Source organism: Moschus berezovskii, chromosome 11 (genome assembly GCF_049115385.1).
Source record: "Moschus berezovskii isolate FMDL1 chromosome 11, NW_MosBer_1.0, whole genome shotgun sequence".
Lineage (NCBI taxonomy): Eukaryota > Metazoa > Chordata > Mammalia > Artiodactyla > Moschidae > Moschus > Moschus berezovskii.
In genome coordinates this window covers 103,491,475-103,512,330 of record NC_142470.1, presented here as the reverse complement: position 1 = coordinate 103,512,330, position 20,856 = coordinate 103,491,475, and the positions used below count along the sequence as shown (strand labels likewise).

The 20,856-nt window shown below is 45.5% G+C and overlaps 1 protein-coding gene across 8 annotated transcripts in view; it reads right to left on the bottom strand.

Annotated features, from left to right (window-relative positions):
• Positions 1–20,856, bottom strand: part of AFF3 (ALF transcription elongation factor 3) — a 643,034-nt gene that overhangs the window by 594,234 nt on the left and 27,944 nt on the right. For 2 of the 8 annotated variants that reach the window (XM_088841644.1, XM_088841640.1), the window contains exon 2: positions 1,960–2,076. In XM_088841644.1, the coding sequence (XP_088697770.1) occupies positions 1,960–2,012 (53 nt within the window). In that variant the 5' untranslated portion in view covers positions 2,013–2,076. Of the gene's footprint in view, positions 1–1,959; positions 2,077–2,223; positions 2,290–2,559; positions 2,781–2,818; positions 3,305–20,856 lie in introns of those variants that run through there. The other 6 variants (XM_088841642.1, XM_055400161.2, XM_088841638.1 and 3 more) reach the window with 6 other exon arrangements.

Below are 20,856 nucleotides of genomic sequence, written 5' to 3'. Positions count from 1 at the left end.
GATTGATTAAAATCTGACTGCATGTACAGCAACTTAAAAAAAAAACGCTTATTTTTTAAATAATAAAAGTACTGTAGCTAAAAGTCAATTCAACAGACATTTTATATGTGACTGTGCTCCAGGTAACTCAGCCAGAAACTAAAGATGCAAAGGAAAAGAGAGCTTAGGCATGTGCTGGAAAAGTCACAGATTATGACTGATAATTTCAAAATATCCCTTGTAAGAGTCATAAGGGGGCTTCAGTTTTGAGTTGCTTCAGCAAGCAGACAAGAAGCCTAAAAATCCACCAAAACAAGTTCTTTCCTTTGACTGAAAAACTGCCTTTTGAAAGCAAGTCATTTTTAAAGCACAGTTTCTATCTCCAAACCTACTGAATTTGTGCCAGAAACCAACATTTCAAAGTGTAAACCTGTAAAGTAATAAGTATCTATCAATGAAAGACTGAAATAACCCCAGAAGCAACAACACAGTAATTAGCAACTTTTATAACGTAATAACATGTTTCATATTCTTTCTACACTGACTCTTTGAAGTTTCCAGTGTAATATATAAAACTTTTATTACATTAGGGCCATTCTTGTGCATTTTATAGGTGCCAGTGTTACACAGAGTGAGCTGCACTTACTCATCCTCGGATCTTTCCTAAGAAACTGCTTGCTAATGCACTAGCTTTGTGTCCAGTTTAGTTAGTTACACCTGGTTTTAGACAGAGCAGCCAGTGGAAGCAGGAAGCAAGGGAAACATACACAAATCCACAATCATCTGTACGATCTATAAATCAAATAGCAGTTTAGCTTTAACACTGCACACTGCATATTCATGGGCACGCCACTTGCAGTTTTAGACACATGTGAACTCTTTACTGAATTAAAGAAGAAAAGGGAGGGGTGGGGGGAACCAAACCTCAGCTCCACAATAAGCGATTTCCAGAGGCAGAACAGAATGCAGTTAATATGCTTGTTCCACAGATGTTCATTCCGTAAATATTAAACATAACACAAGTTCCTCCAGGAATATGCAGGCAGTAATTTTACCACCTGAATAGGGCTGGTTGGAAACATTTAGGAGGCGGTGGATAAGAGGGATGTGGAAGCAGCCAATGGGATTTTTAACACACCCGAAACTAGAATTAAACTGTTTCCAGCGGCGCTTTACCTACAGCAGCTCCTCAATGTGAGGAGCACGAGCCACAGAACCCCGAGGGCTACCGCCAGGCCGCCCGCTCCCCAAGCTGCGAGCTGTGAGCGCGGAATAAAGCGACACACGGGGCGCCAGTGGGCTGGAGCGGGGACTGGAAGAGCGTGGCCAGGCGAGGTGTGAAGAAAGAGCCCAGAGGGATTGCGAACCTCGAGGAAATGAGTCTCCCAAGGCCAGGGCCTCCTGAATTCCCGCACGGAGAAGCACTCGCCCCACTGCCCTCGGGTTCACTTTCTATCTCGGGTGGGAGTGGGTGGGAGAGATAGAAAGGACGCGGCCGCCAGGACGCGGAGCAGACAGGCGGGAGGCTGGAGCATCCTCTAAGGGCACCCGGCAGCAGCCTCAACTCCAGGGGGTCGCTGATGTGAACGACGGGGTGCGCAAATGGAGGGGAGGGAGATGAGAGGTGCGGGGGCGCGGTGGGGGGACCGAGGGGTGGATCCCCGGCACTAGTGACACGTTCTAGAAATCGGCGCATTATCAACGCTGCGCTCTGCCCCTGGGTCCCCAGATCACCGGCCCCCGGGCTGGGGGCCGACAGCACCGTGGGGAGGAGACGGGAAAGGGGGCCGAGAGGACAAGCGGGCGGCCGGGCCTCCCCCTGGGGGAGACGGGAAGGAGCCGGCGCGGCGGGCGCCCCGAACCCTCCCTGCCCCCACGGTGGCTGGTCGCCCGAACCCCCGACCCAGGTGAGGGCGCGCGGGCCGCCACAGTCTCCCCTCGCCGCTCGCGCCCGCCCAAGCGGCGGGCTCAGGGACTCACCACAGCGACTCGAGGTCCCATTCCTGGAGCAGGGCTAAGTCGAAGCTGTCCATGGTGGGAGGTGTCAGCGCCGCCGCTGCCGTCGCCGCCGCCGCCGAGGATCGGGCCGCCCGCGCGCTGCAACGAAAGGCGCCGCTCAAGGTGCATCCCGGCCGCGCCGGAGGGGCCGCCGCCCGCCCGCCGCCCGCCCCCGGCCCGGGGCTCCCGGCGCCCCCCTCCCGCCTCGGGGCCAGCCGGGCGGCTGGCGGCGGCCAGCGCACTCACCCGCTCGCCGGCTCGCGCAGGCACACACCGCAGAGAGCCGCGCGATCGCCGCCGCCGCCGCCGCCGCCCCCCACCCCGCCCGCCCCGCGCCCGCCCCTCCTCCCGCCCGCGCGGCGGCCCGGCCCGGCCCGGCCCGCTGCAGCCGCCGCCGCTCCGAGCCCGCCCGCCCGCCTTTCTCCTCCCGGAGGCGCGTGTGCGCGGGCGAGGCCGAGACGCGCGCGCGCCGTGAGCCCCGCGCCGCGCCCGCCCCGCGCGCCCCTGCGCTCCCCGCGCGGCTCCCCCGGGTCCCGACCGCTAGCAGGCCGCGCCGCCCCGCCCGCCCCGACCCCCGCGTACCGCTTCGCGCCGCGACCCCGGCCTCCCGGGGGCGCCCGGCGCGATCCGGCCAGCCGGGCCGAGGGGCGGGCGGCGGCGCGGAGGGTCGCAGATGCGGAGCTAGTCCGGGGCTGCCGCATCTTCTGCCCCGGCCCCGCCCGGCCTCCCCCCGCCCACGGGTGCACACACTTCTTGCGGGCGGGGCGGGGGGGGGTCCGGTCTTCGCCTGACCCGGCCCGGCGCCCCCCGCCGCGGGCCGGGCGATGGGGCGGCTGCCGACCTGAGTGGGTGCTGGGAGATGCCCTGGCCGCTCCAGGCGCGGAGCGAGTTGGCCGTGCAGCCTGCAGTAGCGCCGTAAACAAACCGCTTAAAATATCTGGAGCCAGTAAGTTGCGTTAAATCAAGGGGATCGGGGATGAAACCTCTTCTGAGGGGACCTGCAGTTTGGGCAAGGTACCCCCATCCCCAGTGCTCCAGCTGGCCCGACCCTGGAAACCCATCTCCTTTCTGTTTCTTTCAGGGAAGGGGGACAGGCCTCTGGGGGTTGACTGCAAACTTCCAGCCCTGTCTTCTGTCTGATAGAAGGATGACAGAGTGTCACTGTGGCTCCTGAAAAACCAAGTTCTTATTCCTACTTCCTGGAGTTTAAAGATCACTTCCCCCTCCCTTGCTTTTGTGTAAGGGCTGAGAAGCCGGCGTCTCGTCAGCGCCCTAGCCCTGTTTGTTTCTCTATAGCTGGCCAAAACCCAGAACCTCTCTTTCGTCTCCTGACTCTCCCGGCCTCTTGGCCACAGCGCTGGGAGCCTGGCCCAAGCACCCAACGACTTCCTGGAGAGAGCAGTCCAGGGCAGGGTAATATCCATCCCTTGCACCCAACCCCCCAAGGCCCTGCCATAGGGAGCCTTCTGGCGCGTTCCCCTTTTGTTCACTCTAGACAAGAGGAACCACTGCCGGAGACTGGCAGAAATCTAGACCCTTGGGTGGAAGCAAATCCCAGAATCCCTCCATCTGGAGGCGAGCCTAGGAATTATACCCTCCTCACCTCCCTGACCTCTGAATGAGGATTAACGAACTAAGTCTGGAGCACACGCAGGAGAAGAAAAGACCAAGGAGAATTCTTTCCTGTTTGGGGTTGGATTACAAAAACGCTCAGCCCCCTGCTGCCTTCCCCAGCTCTGCTGTAGCCCTTCCTTTATCAGCATCCATAACTAATGTGCAGAAGGCAAAACAGTCAAGGAAGGCAGAGTCTGACAGAAAGGACTTTCACTCAACGGGCTTTGAGGGAAAAGAACTGTTACTTTACAAGCTGGGAGCTCCCGGCCCCTGAAGACCTCCCTCAGTAGTTGAAGGCAGTAGCAAGGCTGGGAGGAACAAAGGGACCGTGAATGTGGGGGAACGCAGAGGTGTGACGCACTCTCCCCAGGACCCCGCCCAGGGTGCATTTGGAGAGACTGGGAGGGAGGGGGGAGCTGTCTTCTCAACGTCTCCTTAGCATAAGCCTTGTTGCAAATGTTTGCTCTGGCAAAAGTGAGATGGCTGAAGCATCCAGACAGTGTTCCCAGGAACAAAGGCTGCAGGGCGGAGGGGTGGGGGGCGTTGTGGAGGGTGGAGGAGAGCTCAAGAAAACAGCCCCGCTCTGGAACTACTGCAAGTTCCACTCCCCAACAGGAGGAGCGTCCTGTTCCTGGGCTAAGGGCTGCCGGCTGCTGCGTGTTGGGAAGCTTCTCCAGAAAGACCTCCCACCCTTCTCAGGGATCTGACTTCCCTTCCCTTCCCACACGTCTGTTTATACAATGGAGGAAGGCTGAAGAACAAACAGAACCATGTTTACTGGGACTCCCATCCTGGGCCTGAGCTCAGGACACAGAATTGCCCTCACCATGGAGGCTGAGGATAAGCAGACGGTCCTGGAAGAGGGAAAGGAGAAAGCTCTAGGGGTATGGAGCTGGCGGAGTGGTTCCCTCATAAAAGACCTCGACACCCCCCCCCCCCCGCCCCCCGCCCGGCCAAAGCCACGGAGAAGTGGGTAGATAGATTTCTATTTGAATTTAAACACGGAGTCTTGTGCTAATGCATGGGTAAATTTGAGCCTAAAGCAATTTCACCGTGGGTAGTAGGCATTTTTTTCTTCAGGAATAGCTCATGTTTTCAGTCTGGGGCCTCTAACACAGGGGAAGTTACATGAACACTTTTATTTTCAGTTTTTATGTATAGTCTCCAGTGGGACAATAAGGCCTTTTGCAAAAACTCAAATAATATTGTATCAATAGATGCCAGCTTTGCTAAGTTGTCATGGAAAGAAATTTATATCATTCACAGGTAAAATGTAGAACAGTTAATGAGAGCTTTTATAGGGTGATCTTATTGTTTATCAGGTTTATTAAGCTATTCTTGCTATCCCCCAGCCAGTGGTATGTTTTGGTACACATACCAAAGCAAGCACTTATGTCAAAATGTTAAATCCTTAATAAAAAGCACCAAAATGTGGGGGTGGTGGTGGTACTTGGACACCCTGGGATTCAAATGCCAGAACTAAAATGGAGGATTTTTTTTTTTTTTTTGTAAAGGAATAAGAGATAACCTAAGTTAAAAATAAAAATAAAACTGGTATTTCCTATGAAGCTGATATAGTTTCTGTGCATAGTAAAGGCCGTCAGGCTGGAGGGACTTCTCTCCCTCTGGAGATAAATGAGACACTACTACAGAAAGCTCAACAAAAATGCCCAGCTTCAGAGAGCAGCTGGGGGAGGCAGCTACACGAGAGGGGCTGCTGGCATCCTCGGTCAGGTTTGTTTGTATAGGCCGCATCTCTGAAGGAAAGGACTCAGAAATGAATCCTACTCAGTGTGGGGCAGGCATTCAAGGGCACTTAGCTAGGGCCTCACTCACATTCTGCCAGCCTGGAACTGGAAACCTCCTAAACAGACCCAGAAGCAAGTCTGTGGTGTCTGACTGAGATCACCTTTTGGATACGGATTGAGAGAAGAGAGCCCTTACATGGCTTTATTAATTCAGGCCTTTTTCTGAAGACCTGGCTGCAGCTCAGAGGTCTTTTGTGACCAGGTGGGAATTTTCCTTTTACGATCCCACCATTCCTCTGGAAGGATATGCCTGGCCAAAAGTCAGCGGTGCAGGTGGTCCTGCTGGAAGGTGATGGGGGCCCTGCCCCACCTCCGCCAGCACTGTGTTCCCCACAGCCTCCCTCCTGTTTCAGCCAGACAGCGGAAGGCACCAGCGCTCAGTCTGTGTCTCCTTCCTGAGACTTCTTGGATGTTTGTATTTGTCTGTAGGGATGGCAGGATCACCCCTCTAGGCTTTCCGCTTGCAAATGACATGCTAATATGTCAAGCCCCGCGGACAGTTCCAGTTTTAATCCACCTGGGAGTTCAAGAGTCCACAGGGCTTTCCTCTCCACTGCTATCTTAGAGTGGCTCTCGCCTGGGATCTGAGGTGCCTTTCTTATTCTATCTTTTTCATCATTCACCAGGTCCTGAGCAGATGGTGTGGCTGTGCTGGCTGTCATCACTCCTCCGATGTTTCCATGGAAACCTGGGGCACAGGGACCATCTCTGCCTTGGGCTCTCTGGCAGTATCCTCTGGCCCCTCCCCCTTGCCTGCCCACGTTCTGCAGAGTTTGAGAACCTTTTGCCAGGGTCATTTCTGAGATCCTCTAAGGACATACTCCCCAGGAGTGGTTGAGAACTGGCTAGAAAAGGGACGGGAGTAGAGGGGATGCCAGTGCCCCAGTTGTGTGGCTGAGGGGGCATACTCAGACTATCTGTCCCTTTAGCTGGATTCCATAATGGCTGATTACTGCCCAGATGTCAAAAGAGATGCGCCTGAGCTTGTCTCTGCTCATCAGGCAGCAGATATGTAATGAGTGTAACAATGTTACTGATAGTTTACCTTTAACTGACATTCTGCCCCCTCCCTGAGCAGCCTTCAGGATTTTTTTTCTTTTTTTTTTTTAGCAAACCATGTTTTCCCTAAGGAATGTACCTTCCTCAAAGTTTCCAACATCCTCCTGCCTACATAATTCACTTATATAGCTACTAAGACATTAATTAGATTCAGAAGTCTGTGGAAACAGCAGAGTTGGGCAGGTCAGAGGCCAGGCAGGGCAGAGAAAAGAGTGGGGAAAATGACCCTTGGGAGAAGGGAGGGGAGCGGAGGGAAATTTTTCATGCCATTCAAGTACCAAACAAGACAACTTCAAAATGTGGACAACTACTATAACATTGTTTAGAGAATTAAAGTAGTGTCCAATTAAAGATTACTTTTATTTTTTAAAAAATTGATTTGGCATAAGAATTCTATGGATATATGTCTTTGGTGTTTTTCAGTTGCAAAGTTGTATCCGACTCTTTGCAACCCCATGGACTGCAGAACTCCAGGCTTCCCTGTCCTTCATTCTCCCAGAGTTTGCTCAGACTCATGTCTATTGAGTCAGTGATGCCATCCAACAACTCATCTTTTTTGGTACTAGTTGCTCCTTTTTTTTTTTTTTTACTTTACAATATTGTACTGGTTTTGCATACATTGACATGAATCTGCCCCGGGTGTACACGTGTTCCCCATCCTGAACCCCTCCCACCTCCCTCCCCATCCCATCCCTCTGGGTCATCCCAGTACTCCAGCCCCGAGCAACCTGTAGTCCCAGCCTGGACTGGTGATTCGTTTCACATATGGTAACATACATGTTTCAATGCCATTCTCCCAAATCATCCCACCCTCGCCCTCTCCCACAGAGACCAAAAGACTGTTCTATACATCTGTGTCCCTTTTGCTGTCTCGCATACAGGGTTATCGTTCAGTTCAGTTACCATCTTTCTAAATTCCATATATATGCGTTAGTATACTGTATTGGTGTTTTTCTTTCTGGCTTACTTCACTCTGTATAATAGGCTCCAGTTTCATCTACCTCATTAGAATTGATTCAAATGGATTCTTTTTAATCGCTGAGTAATACTCCATTGTGTATATGTACCACAGCTTTCCTATCCATTCTGTCCATTCATCTGCTGATGGACATCTAGGTTGCTTCCATGTCCTGGCTATTATTTAGTTGCTCCTTATACATCTGCTACAAAAGACTATTGTGTCTGAAGCTCACCACAATTTTATTTTTTAAAGAAACAAAGCATGTGTACTGAAAATGAAAATGCAGACAGAAAAAGTGTAGGCAATTCAAAAAGTGGATCAGAAAAGTAATTCCTTTCATAGATCATGTATTTCACACCATGCTGACCTACTTGCGGGATAATCCCATTATTTGTGATACAAGAAGGTCCCTTGGTACTGCTAACAAGAACCAACTGTCCTGACTTAAAATTTAATATTCCCATTGGCTCTTATAATCATGACGGTGTGATCACTCACCTAGAGCCAGACATCTTGGAATGTTAAGTCAAGTGGACCCTAGAAAGCATCACCATGAACAAAGCTAGTGGAGGTGATGGAATTCCAGTTGAGCTATTTCAAATCCTGAAAGATGATGCTATGAAAGTGCTACACTCCATATGCCAGCAAATTTGGAAAACTCAGCAGTGGCCACAGGACTGGAAAAGGTCAGTTTTCATTTTAAATCCCAAAGAAAGGCAATGACAAAGAATGCTCAAACTACTGCACAATTGCACTCATCTCACACACTAGTAAAGTCATGCTCAAAATTCTCTAAGCCAGGCTTCAGCAGTACGTGAACCGTGAACTTCCAGATGTTCAAGCTGATTCTAGAAAAGGCAGAGGAACCAGGGATCAAATTGGCAACATCTGCTGGATCATGGAAAAAGCAAGAGAGTTCCAGAAAAACATCTATTTCTGCTTTACTGACTATGCCAAAGCCTTTGACTGTGTGGATCACAATAAGCTGTGGAAAATTCTGAAAGAGATGGGAATACCAGACCACCTGACCTGCCTCTTGAGAAACCTATAGGCAGGTCAAGAAGCAACCGTTAGAACTGGACATGGAACAACAGACTGATTCCAAATAGGAAAAGGAGTACGTCAAGGCTGTATATTGTCACCCTGCTTATTTAACTTATATGCAGAATACATCATGAGGAACGCTGGGTTGGAAGAAGCACAAGCTGGAATTAAGGTTGCCAGGAGAAATAGCAATAATCCTCAGATAGGCATATGACAGCACCCTTATGGCAGAAAGTGAAGAGGAACTCAAAAGTCTCCTAATGAAAGTGAAAGAGGAGAGTGAAAAAGTTGCTTGAAGCTCAACATTCAGAAAACGAAGATCATGGCATCTGGTCCCATCACTTCATGGCAAATAGATGGGGAAACAGTGGAAACAGCGTCAGACTTTATTTTTTTGGTCTCCAAAATCACTGCAGTTGTTGATTGCAGCCATGAAATTAAAAGACGCTTACTCCTTGGAAGGAAAGTTATGACCAACCTAGATAGTATATTAAAAAGCAGAGATATTACTTTGCCAACAAAGGTCCGTCTAGTCAAGGCTATGGTTTTTCCCGTGGTCGTGTATGGATGTGAGAGTTGGACTGTGAAGAAAGCTGATCGCTGAAGAATTGATGCTTTTGAACTGTGGTGCTGGAGAAGACTCTTGAGAGTCCCTTGTACCGCAAGGAGATCCAACTAGTCCATTCTAAGGGAGATCAATCCTGGGTGTTCATTGGAAGGACTGATGCTAAAGCTGAAACTCCAATACTCTGGCCACCTCATGCGAAGAGTTGAGTCACTGGAAAAGACTCTGATGCTAGGAGGGATTGGGGGCAGGAGGAGAAGGGGATGACAGAGGATGAGATGGCTGGATGGCATCCCCGACTCGATGGACATGAGTTTGAGTGAACTCCGGGAGTTGGTGATGGACAGGGAGGCCTGGCATGCTGTGATTCATGGGGTCGCAAAGAGTAGTAAACGGCTGAGCGACTGAACTGAACTGACTGTGCTTCTTTAAGATGTGCACTGACCATCGTGTAAGACTCAAGGACTCTAAACCTTTGAGAATGTGTGCATGCAACTCTTTGCAACACTATAGATTATAGCCCACTGGGCTTCTCTGTCCATGGGATTCCCCAAGCAAGAACATGAGTGGGTTATGATCTCTCCTCCAGGGGATCTTTCTGACCCAGGGACTGAACCTGCGTCTCTTGCATCTCCAGCATTGCCTGGTGGGTCCTTTACCACTAGCACTACCTGGGAGTATGGCCAACATTTCTATATTATGATCTACTGGGTTCTATCAATTCTGTGTATTCCTCCTAAAACCACATGAGGTATGTTACCATTGTTTTTGTTTTACAGATGAGTAAAAAAGAACAGCTATGTGTCACAAACCAAAGAATAACAGATTGTATCTAGTGATCAAGGCTGGACATTTTTGTCTCTGACAGCTCTAAAATGTTGGAGTTCTATCTTCAGCTGTCCTCCTGAGCACTGCCAGACAGGAATCTCTGGAGGACAGCAGGGGAGCCATAAATCTTTTCCTGTTTAAATGGAGGACCTCCTCCTCGGTTTAAACAAATCCCAAGGTGTTGGCCTGTTCCCAACAGGAGCACCTGCTGTTTGGTTAGGTGTTGACAGACAGTAAGAGTAGCGTCCAGGAGGAGGAGATGCAGCTCAAGTCTGAGGGGAAACGTGGTAAGGAAGTCATGACATGACTGCATGTCAGACTCTTTTCTCTGGGGCACCAGAGAGCATTCAGGTGTAGAGCTAATGATCCCCACAGAGCCTCAGAGGACACTGAAGTCACAAGTGGGCCAGTTCTGGCTCATGTCCTAAAGACAGAGAAATTTCAAATATACGTCTTGATGTTTAAACACTGATGGGCCAAGGACAGCAATATAATATCCTCACAAAGTCTATCAGGCAACAGCATCTCCAAACTTTAACGTTCATAGCAGAAGTGCTCTCGTCTAGTTAGAGAGAGAGCAGGGCACCTCATTGGGTGCTTGGGACAAACACGTGATGCTGGTCACTGCTAGCTGCCTGCCCGATATCTACCTGCCCTCTTTGTTACTAAGAAAGCCTAAGTTTGGGGAAGTGATGAGCCCAGGTGAAATAATTTTATTTTCTAGTCTATATCACAGCAAGAACTGGGCATGGAACACAGCTCAAGCCAATGAGACATAAGCCTAAGTTGGCTGGAATTTCTTGGCAAGTTTCACTTTCCTGGAGTAGGCAGACTTTTATCATCTAGGTCACCTCTTTCTTCGTCCTTCCAGATGCAACTGAAGGCCTAAGATAGAGCAGCTGCCTTGGAGCCTGCAGGCAAAACCCACAAACGAAAGTTAGCAGACCTGAAGTTAGGAGGCTATGCCCTTGTTGGTTTCTTCACATCATGGTGCCAGCTTTGAACCACCACCTAGCTCAAGACTTCTGGGGACAAAATAAGACTCTATCTGGCTGAGCCACCATAATCATGTTTTGACTGTTACAGTAAGGTCTATGAGATGTCCCAGATGATGTGCCCCATGGGCTTCCCAGGTGGCTCAGTGGTAAAGAATCCACCTGCCAATACAGGAGACACAGGAGACTGGGGTTTGATCCCTGGGTCGGGAAGATCCCTGGAGAAGGAAATGGCAACCCACTCCAATATTCTCACCAGGAAAGTCCCATGGACAGAGGGGCCTGGGACAAAGAGTCAGACATGACTGAGCACACACACACCCACACTTGCCCCAAAAGCAAAGCCTATATTTTCTGTCTTAAATACAATCTTGCCTTCTGGGTTCACTCCAGTTGTAAAAAGATCAATTAACAAGAAACCCATGAAGCCTCAATTGTCTGAAGACTGATTAATCCAGCTCCAGCGTTTTTTTAATATTTCATATTAATAATTGTTTCTTTATTTCCATGTTATTTATTAACCTGGTTAAGTGACTGTTCATCCCTCACAGGGATACTGGAAGATCTCATTTCTGGAAAATAGTGTAGGAACAATAAGAGTCAGCCTTTCTTGTGTCCTTGCCACATATACAAAAAATATGCATGTTTTAGGCTCTGCCATTGTTTCTACCAATAAACTAATTACCACTGTATGAAGCTGATTTACTTCAGAAGGAGTTCAGGAAAACAACTAATTAAGAACAGGATTTTGAAATATAAACTGTATTACAAGGTTAGAACTCTATAATGAAATTGCAGAAGCTTGGAAGTCGGGAGGAGCCGTGGAGGCGCTCTCCCGCTAACCTCCAACCCCAGGCAGGAACTCCCTCTCTGTTAGCCCTGGTTTGTTCAGTCCACTCAAGGAGATTTCTAATGATGGGTAGTGCGCTCTCTCAAAAGACTTCCTATTCCGTTTTTAATGGAGCTTAGCTCTGCCTGAACAACATTCTTCTTTATATTTATGAATCCCAAATCAATCTCCCTGCAACTCCCTAGCATCTCACTGGCTTACAATGAGCACTCAGCTCAGCTCCACCGAACCTCTCTTGGTCCTCAGTACCTGGAATTACTTGCAAGCTTGAGTAGTTTTCCTTGGCACCTTTGGCAGAGATCTCCTTGCTGAGTTGGGAATCCCTTACAATGACGGGGAGCCAGTCTCTTAGAAGGAGGAAGTAGACGGGGGTGAAAGAAACTCCATCTTCCTCCACCTGGTCGCTGGTTTCTTGGAATAAGGGAGCTTCAAAAGGCAGGCAGAGCCACAAGCAAGAAAATGGCCACTACACAAGAGGGAGGCAGGAACCTTCCCAAAAGAAAGCTATATCCCCGCGGGTTTTTAAGGAGGGAGCTGCACAATGAGAAGTAGAACATGGTGGCCCAAGACCCTGGGAGAAGGGTGAGAGCGAGGCCAGGAAGGAGGCCTCAGAGCCAGACCCACCCTGCCGTCAAGACAGCAGCTCTTTCAAGAGCTAGCTCCCAGTGTTTTTCCAAAGTTCCAACCCTCCTGTGATGGATATTATAATTCCATATACTTGGCACAGATAGTTACATTTTTATGAATTTAACATTACTTTCTGTCACTCTCTAGACAACAATATGAAGTTTATTACAGCATAAAGGGAAATTCATCCTTTTGGGCCCAAGCGAGTGGCAGCCCAGATCCCCACACTGTCATCTCTGTCATCCTTCTCTGAAGGATGCGACCTCAAGTCAAAGATGGGGTTACTTAACCAAGCCCAGGTCTCGGGCTCAGGACCCAAGACAACACTCTCAATGAGCACATAAGTCATTTCAGATATATATATATATATATATTTTTTTTAATGAACAAACATTATTGAGCATCTAGTACATGCCAAGCAGTGCATTAAGAAATAAGGAGAGAGACTTCCCTGGCGGTCTAATGGCTAAAACTCTGTACTCCCAATGCAGGGGGTCCAGGTTTGATCCCTGGTAGGGGAACTAGATCCCACAGACTGCAACTAAAAATCCTGCATTGCCACAACTAAGACCTTCTGCAACCAAATAAATAAACGTCCTTCTGCTCAGTCATGTCTGACTCTTTGCAGTTCCATGGACTGTAGCCTGCCAGGCTCCTCTGTCCATGGGAGTTTTTTCAGGCAAGAGTATTCGAGTGGGTTGCCATTTCCTTCTCCAGGGGATCTTCCCAACCCTGGGATCGATCCCATGTCTCTTGCATCTCCTGCAGTGACAGGTAGATTCTTTACCACTAGTGCCACCTGGGAAGGCCAAATAAATAAACAAGTAGCTTAAAAAAAAAAGGAGCAATTATATTATAATGTGATTAGTGGCATGTCTAGGGAAGTACAAGTACTCAGGGAGATCTTCTAGAAAAAATGACTGACTCATATTCTAAGTCAAGAACTGACTCATCCAGAATAAGGTGTGTGGCAGAGGATGGAAGAGGTCTGTATGCCACACAGAATCACCGGCTATGACACAGGTGTCTTCAAAGCTATAGGAGCAGGAGCAAGGGGGTGATGAGTCCCGTCTGAGGCTCTAGTAATGCAGAAGCTAACATATGGGTTGGGTCTCAAGGAATGAGAGTCAAAGTGTAGCTGGAAGTGATGGAAAAGCATTCCAGGCAAAAGGAAAAGCACACGGTGGAGCACAAAGGCAAGATGCATGTCACATTCTCATGACAGAGGAGGTTCTGTGTCATCAGAGTGTTCCTTTGGGGAGGAGGGCTGGAGCAGTCAGTGGGTCATGTTCAGGGTGGGAGCAAAAGCAGAAGAAAAAGGCGCCAGGGCAAGAGATTAGGGCCAGGTGGTGAAGCGCCGTGTTTGGCTGTTGTGAAAACACTGTAAGTGGGCAGGAAATGAACATCAGAGATTCAGTAAAGCAGCACGCATACACCCAGCTGCTAAACCCAGGGGGATAACTGAGAATCGAAAAGAGGAAATGGTTTCTGAGAAACCAGAGAAAGTATTGCACAGAGCACTCAGCCCAGAGGCTTTTTTTTTTTTTTTGCTATAAAATCGAGCAAGCCCTTCCTGCGGCACAGGGTTGACCACATCATCTGCAGGGCCCAGAGCAAACTGAAAATGTGGAGCCTCTTGTTCATAAACGATGAAGAATTTCAAGATGATGAGAGGAGAGTGTTAACCCAGGTGCAGGACCCTTCTAAGCGTGGGGCCTTGTGTCACTGCCAAGGTCACAGCCCACAGAGCCAGGGTTGCTGAGGTATTGGTGCTAAAGGGCACCTTGTCGCTAACAGGGTGAGTGTTGGGAAGCCTGCATCACAAGGCTGGTTGAGCAGTACGTGGGGAGCACAGCCCTGCATTCACACAGTCCGCACCACAGTACTGAAAACATTCAGTGGAAGATAATCCAAGCCATGCACAGCAATACGTGATGGGGAAATCTTAAATTAAAAGGAGTCTTAGGACGTCTCTAGTGGTCCAGGGGTTAAGACTCTCAGTTACCACTGCAGAGGGCATGGGTTTAATCCCTGGTCGGATCCTGCATGCTGCACAGTGCAGCCAAAAAAAGTACTTTCAATTTACAAGAGTGAGTCCTCACAAAGGCAAGTGATGATAGAGCTGTTAGGGAAACTGAGGGAATGAGGAAATTGTTCTCCAAAAGAAAATAGTAATAATAGGAGTACAGGAAGAAATGAAGAGCTTGGCTAGAGGCGAAAGGAATGGGAAGGGACCATAGCTTAAGGGAGTAGAATTGGGGGCAAAGACAGAAAATCTAAATGGGATTTCAGAACTTTTTATGATATGATATACTCAGCAAGTTTTAAATAAAAAACTGCAATGCTCATCCAGCTTAGGGAGAAAGAGGTGAGTGTGTGTGTGTTGGGGGAGATGATTTTCAAACCCAGTTGCAGATTAGAATCACCAGGGAGAGTTTGAAGAGCCTCTGAATCAAGGGTAGCCATCACACAAGTGGCCAAGATTAGGTATCTCTTCCTGCCCTGGTTCAGACCATTTTCCCTGTCATTTCCATTGACCTATTTGTCTCTCTTTGGGCCAGTTTCACATTTTTAATAACTATAGCTTTATAATAAACTTTGATGGCTCCTAGAGGCAGCTACCCTCACTTTGTTCTTCCCTAAGATATTCTTCTATTCCTAGTTCTTTGTTTTTCATCATTGCTTTAGAATCAACTTATCAAATTACACACACACTCACACAAAAATCCTCTTATCATTTTTACAGAAAATGCTTTGAATATATAGATCTGTTTGGAGAACTAATACATCAATAATACTGTCTTTTGATACCTGAACATGCTATGTTACTCTGATTATTTAGATTTCCCTTTACTGAGATCAGTAATGTTTCATATTAATGTCCATAGAGATCTTGCATATCATATGTTAGATTTTTTCCTTTGATTAAACTCACCTATTTATTCTAATAATTTGTCTGTAGCTTTATTTTTATTTCCTATGTACATGATAATTCAGCAACATCATCATGTGATTTAGGGATGGCTTTTTCCCAACCACTGCAATCTTTACACCTTCATTTCTTTTCTTAACTTACCAGCTAGAACTTTAACTAAAATGTTGAGTAGAAACAGTAATGGTGGGCATCCTTGTCTTATTCCTGATTTGAAACTAGGGTTTTTTAGTAAATCCTTTATCAGATTAGGGAATTTTCCATTTATTCCTACTTTGTTAACCTTATAGCTATTAATTTTTGTTGAAATCATGAGTTGTAGCTGAAATTTATAAAAAGTTTTCTGTGGCCTGTTGATTGTATTATCTGACATTTTTTTTCTATTGATGTTTAATGTAGTGAATTACATTGATTAATTTTCAAAAGTCAAACCAGCCTTGTATTCGTGGAGTAAATAAAACTCTGTGGTAATACGTTACTTGCTATAGATTCAATGTGCTATTTTTTTGTGGGGGAGGGGAATTTCTGCACCAATGGTCATGAATAAGTGAGTAAAAATTTCCTATTTTAAAGTGAGCTCATTAGCTTTTGCTAAGAAAGCCCCTGGAAATGAACTGGGGACATGTACCTCTTTTTATTCTCTGGGAAAGATGGTGTAATCTTGGAATGATTTCTTCTTTAAGAATTTAGTGGCATTCACCAGTAAAGTCATCTGAGCTTAGACATTGCTCTGAAGGAAAAATTTTAATTATGGGTTTGATTTTTAATAGTTTTAAGTCTACTTTCTGTCAATTTTGGTAAGTTGCTTGCTTCTACAAAGATATCATGGAAATCATGAAAAATTTCAAATTGAGTGGGGCATAGTCATGATGTTTACGTATTTGTTGTCTTTTTAGTAGCATAGGGCCTGTAGTTATTCCCCGTTTCATTCCTTACATTGCATATTTATGGTTTCTCTCTCCCTTTTTAAGTCAGTGTCACTAGCACTCAATTTTGTTATTTTCACAGAACGGCCTTTTGTTGGTTTTGTTTCCTCTTTTCTACCTCATTCATTTCTGCTCTCATCTTGATCATTTCCTTCATTCTAATTTATTTTCTTTTGATTTGCTGTTTTCTTCTGAATTTCTTGAGTTGGATGCTTGGCTCTGATAGTTGATCTTCCTTCTCTTCTAATATATGTATTTAGTGCTACATGTTTTCATGTAAGCACAACTTTAGCTGCATTCTATAAGCTTTGATGTATAGAACTGTCCTTATCATTTAGCTCAAAGTATTTTCTAATTTCCATTGTGATTCCTTCTTTAACATGCTAGTCACTTAGAAGCATATTTCTTTGCTTCCAAACATGTGGGATTATCTAGTTAACCTTTAGCAGTTGACTTGTGGTTCAACTGCATTATGATTGCAGAAGATACTCTAGAATTTTGATCTTATGAAAAATTTTGAGACTTACTCTCTGGTCTTACATATGATCAATTTTGTAAATACTTTCTGTGTGCTAGAAAAATATGTGTATTCTGCTACTGTTGGTATGGTACGCTCTCTCTAATACATATGGGCTTTCCTGGAGACAGTGGCAAAGGGTAATGAAGCTGTTTGCCGATGAAGGAGATGCGGGTTTGACCCCTGGGCTGGGAAGATCCCCTGGAGAAGGAAATGGCAATCCACTCCATTTAATATCCAAGTATTCTTTTCTGGGAAATCCCATGGACAAAGGAGCCTGGTGGGGCTACAGTCTATGGGGTCACAAAGAGTCAGACATGACTTAGCAACTAAACAACACAATATATATATAATATATATATATATATGTGCATATATATAATGTTTTCTAATATTATTGTTCAAAGCTCTTTATCCTTATTGATATTTTTTCTGCGATCATATCTAAGAGACACGTTAACATTTCCCACTATAATTAAGAATTTACTTGTTTCTTCTTATAATTCAAGTTCTGCTTTATATATTTTGAGGCTATGAAATCCCATGGATGGAGGAGCCTGGTAGGCTGCAGTCTGTGGGTCGGACACGGCTGAGCGACTTCACTTTCACTTTTCACTTTCACACATTGGAGAAGGAAATGGCAACCCACTCCAGTGTTCTTGCCTGGAGAATCCCAGGGACGGGGGAGCCTGGTGGGCTTCCGTCTATGGGGTTGCGCAAAGTCCGACACGACTGAAGTGACTTAGCAGCATGTTTATTAAATGCATAAATATTTAGGACAGTTACATCATCCTGGTGAATACATGTTATTAAAAGGATGATGTGTCCCTCTTAATCTCTAATGATGATTTTTGCCTGAGAAGACATAGATAGGAAAATACTGCTGAGACTAGTATCAAAGAGCATACCACCAATGTTTTCTTCTAGGAGTTCTATAGTTTCAGGTCTTACATTCAAGTCTTTAATCCATTTTCAGTTGATTTTTGTGTATGGTGTAGGGTAGTGGTCTAGAATATTCTTTTTGAATGTGGCTTTACAGTTTTCCCAAGCATCATTTATTGAAGGGACTATATCCAATGTATATTCTTTGCTTCTTTGTCATAATTTAATTGTCCATATATGTGGGGATTTATTTCTAGGCTTTCATTTCTATTCTATTTTTCTGCTAATACCATGATATTTTGATTATCAAGGCTTTGTAATATAGTTTGGAATCAGGGAGTATGACTGCCTCTAGTTTTATTTTTTTCTCAGGGTTGTTTTGGCTGTTCAGGGTCTTCTGTGGTTCCCTATAAATTTTAGAGTTTTTTTTTTAATCTATTTCTGTGCAAAAATGTCCTTGGAATTTTGATAGAGATTACACTGAGTCTGTACATTAGTTTAGATAATATGGACATTTCAATAATGTTAATTCTTCTAATCCATGAGCACAGTATACCTTTCCATTTATTGTGTCTTCTTCAATTTCTTTCAATAATGTCTTCTAGTTTTCAGTGTACAAGACTTTCAACTCCTTGGTTAAATTTATTCCTAGATATATTTTGTTTTGGTTGTGATTCTAAGTAGAATTATTTTCTTGATTTCTCTTTCTGCTAGCTCATTATTAGCATCAAGAAATGCAAAAGAATTCTGTGTGTTGATTTTATACCTGCAACTTTTCTAAATTTGTTTATTTCTAATAGTTTTTTGGTAGAGTCTTTAGGTTTTCTATATATAAAATCATGCCATCCGCAAATGGAGATAGGTTTACTTCTTTCCTTCTGATTTATAGATCTCATGGCTTCCTCTCACCTAATTGCTATGGCTAGGAATTCCAGTTGAACAAAAAAGAGCGAGCAATCTTGTCATATTCCTGATCTTAGAGGAAAATCTTTCAGCAGATGGAAAGATTAAAAGAAAGACTGGGAGATGGATGACTTTCCCTGCTCCATCTGTGCTGAGTCCTTGGGCGATAAGCCACAGTGAGTGCTTATGTGTTCATTAATAACCTCAGTAACCTCTTCATTTGCCATATCCATATGAGTTCCATGGACACAAGATCCATTGGTTTTCAGAGGTAGGTGTTTGGGAGACCCATCTCTTGGGTGAGAGTCTTAAAAGTTGGGGTGCTAAATTTAGGGTTCAAACCCTTTGCTCCCTAGTGATAAACCAGGAATATGGAGTTACCACCAGACTGTATGATGCTATGCCAGGGGTGGGGTTTATGGAAAGAGTGCATCTCAAAGTTTCCTCACATTTCAATGTGGATATTTTCTCATTTGCTGATATGCAGGAGTCTCTCAGATAGTTTCCAAATTTCTTTCAGAGGTAATTGCTCTGTGTATATCTGTACATTTGGTGGAGAAGAGTAGCCTTCTATACCACCATCTTGATCAAACTTTCTATTTTACCTTTATTATTGAAGGATATTTTGCTAGGTTTACAATTCTAGATTGACAGTTTTTCCCCCAACTTAAAGATATTATATCACTGTCTCTGGCTTTATCTTGTCTGTTTAAAAGTCAGCTGTCAATATTACTTTATTCCTTTGAAGGTAAAGCCTCTGACTGCCTCTAAGATTTTCTTTTTTGCTTTTTCTCTCAGCAGTTTTACTATGATGTATCTAGAATGTGGGTTCCTTTTTACTTATCCTCCTTGAGGTGCTTAAGACATATCATCTGAGTGTGGTATCTTTTAAGCAGTTTTGGTACATTCTTAGCGTTTATCTCGATAGCTTTTAGTTATTGATTTTGACTCATTCTCTCTTTCCTTTTCTTCTGAGACTCCAATTTCATGCATGTTAGAATTTCTCACTGCCTTCTCTTCTACCGTCTTTCAAAATTTTAATTTTTTGTCTTTTAAATCTTCTTTCTGAATATTTTCTTCTAATGTATTTTCCAGTTAACTAATTCTTTCTTCAGCTGTGTGTAATCTGCCTTTTAAGACATTTACTGAGTTCTTGATTGAATATCATGTTTTTTGATTCTAGAGTTTCCATTTGATTCATTTTCATAGTTTCTCATCTTCTGTTAAAATTCTGCATCTTACCTGCTTTCAATTTAGACATCATAGTTATCTTAAAGTTTGTATCTAATGATGTCTTTATCTGGAGCCCCTATATGTATACTTCTACTGTCTATGTTTTTCTGCTGACAAATCATTTGTATTTTCATACCTCCTTCTCTAAAGTTTTCTTTTCATATGATGGACATTGTATTTGCAAATTAATTTTCAGAAGTAATTTGAGGCCTACAGTGATATTATTTTTCTCCAAAGAAGTACATCCCTTTCTGCCAGGTTCTTGGGCTCATTAGCAATTTAGGATTACGAGGAGAAGGGGACGACGGAGAATGAGATGGCTGGATAGCATCACCGACTCTGTGGACATGAGTTTGAGTGTACTCCGGGAGTTGGTGATGGACAGGGAGGCCTGGCGTGCTATGATTCAGTTCAGTTCAGTTGCTCAGTGTGACCCCATGAATCACAGCATGCCAGGCCTCCCTGTCCATCACCAGCTCCTGGAGTTCATTCAAACTCATGTCCATCGAGTTGGCGATGCGATCCATCCATCTCATTCTCTGTCGTTCCCATCTCCTCCCACCCCAATCCCTCCCAACATCAGAGTCTTTTCCAGTGAGTCAACTCGTCACATGAGGTGGCCAAAGTATTGGAGCTTCAGCTTCAGCATCAGTCCTTCCAATGAATACCCAGGATTGATCTCTAGAAGGGACTGGTTGGATCTCCTTGCCGTCCAAGGGACTCTCAAGAGTCTTCTCCAGCACCACAGTTCAAAAGCATCAATTCTTCGGCGATCTTCACAGTCCAACTCTCACATCCATACATGACCACGGGAAAAACCATAGCCTTGACTAGACGGACCTTTGTTGGCAAAGTAATGTCTCTGCTTTTTAATATGCTATCTAGGTTGGTAATAACTTTCCTTCCAAGGAGTAAGCGTCTTTTAATTTCCTGGCTGCAATCAGCATCTGCAGTGATTTTGGAGCCCAAAAAAATAAAGTCTGACACTGCTTCCACTGTTTCCCCATCTATTTCCCATGAAGTGATGGGACCAGATGCCATGATCTCAGTTTTCTGAATGTTGAGCTTCAAGTCAAACTTTTCACTCTCCTCTTTCACTTTCATCAAGAGGCTTTTTAGTTCCTCTTCACTTTCT